Source organism: Octopus bimaculoides, chromosome 9, assembly GCF_001194135.2.
Source record: "Octopus bimaculoides isolate UCB-OBI-ISO-001 chromosome 9, ASM119413v2, whole genome shotgun sequence".
Lineage (NCBI taxonomy): Eukaryota > Metazoa > Mollusca > Cephalopoda > Octopoda > Octopodidae > Octopus > Octopus bimaculoides.
In genome coordinates, this window is record NC_068989.1 from 72,614,298 (window position 1) to 72,615,292 (window position 995).

The following is a 995-nucleotide window of genomic DNA, read 5'->3' on the forward strand; positions in this document are numbered from 1 at the left end:
TTCTTCTTCTTCTTCTTCTTCTTCTTCTTCTTCTTCTTCTTCTTCTTCTTCTTCTTCTTCTTCTTCTTCTTCTTATTATTATTATTATTATTATTATTATTATTATTATTATTATTATTATTATTTCTTTGCAGTTTGTGGAGTGACCCCTACCGACATTGTTTTTCTCCTAGACGCTTCCGGAAGTATCTCAAATGGAAATTTCGATATTCAACTCGATTTTCTCAGAAAATTTGTAAACAGCTCCATAATCGGTAGAAATTCAACCCAAATCGGTCTAGTACTTTTCTCTTCTAATGTTTACAACAAATTTAACATGAACGTCTATCACGACAAGAAAGCTTTAATTAATGCCATCTGGGGTGTTAAAAGAACAGCAGGAAGCACAAAAACCGCAGATGGACTGAAATATGTTCGCACTAACAGCTTAATACACGGTTCAAGGAAGAACGCTCAACACGTTGTAGTAGTCATTACAGATGGTCAGTCAGATAACAAGGCAACAACCAAATCTGAAGCTGCTCTTTTACATAAACTTCCACATACAACTGTGATTTCTATAGGTGTCGGTCGTTCTGTGGATAGAGCAGAACTTGACAGCATCGCATCTGATAAAAATCATGTTTTCATGGTTAGTGATTTTAGCACATTGAAAAAGATCACCTCAGAACTGTTCCGAGCCGCATGTTAAAGTGTTTTCTTTTAAGAGACAAGAAACAAAAATGGCGGTACTACTTTCTATGGAAAGATCGAAAGATGAAGAAAATAAATAAAGTAAAAGTTGTTATTTTGTCTTTAATACTTTGTTTACTCTCACCTATCTCCTGCATGTCCAATTTGTCTTTTATCCTAAAAAAGATCGATAAAATAAGGCCCAGTTGATAAAATAAGGCCCAGTTGATAAAATAAGGCCCAGTTGATAAAATAAGGCCCAGTTGATAAAATAAGGCCCAGTTGATAAAATAAGGCCCAGTTGATAAAATAAGGCCCAGTTG

The 995-nt window shown here is 34.7% G+C and overlaps 1 protein-coding gene across 1 annotated transcript in view; it reads left to right on the forward strand.

Moving 5' to 3' along the window:
• The window catches only part of LOC106880508 (cartilage matrix protein), a 15,361-nt gene extending 14,574 nt beyond the window's left edge, over positions 1–787 (forward strand). Inside the window, exon 5 of the mRNA XM_014930487.2 lies at positions 135–787. Within this exon, the coding sequence (XP_014785973.1) occupies positions 135–691 (557 nt within the window). The 3' untranslated portion in view covers positions 692–787. The remainder of the gene's footprint in view (positions 1–134) is intronic.
• Positions 788–995: the final 208 nt, after the last annotated feature.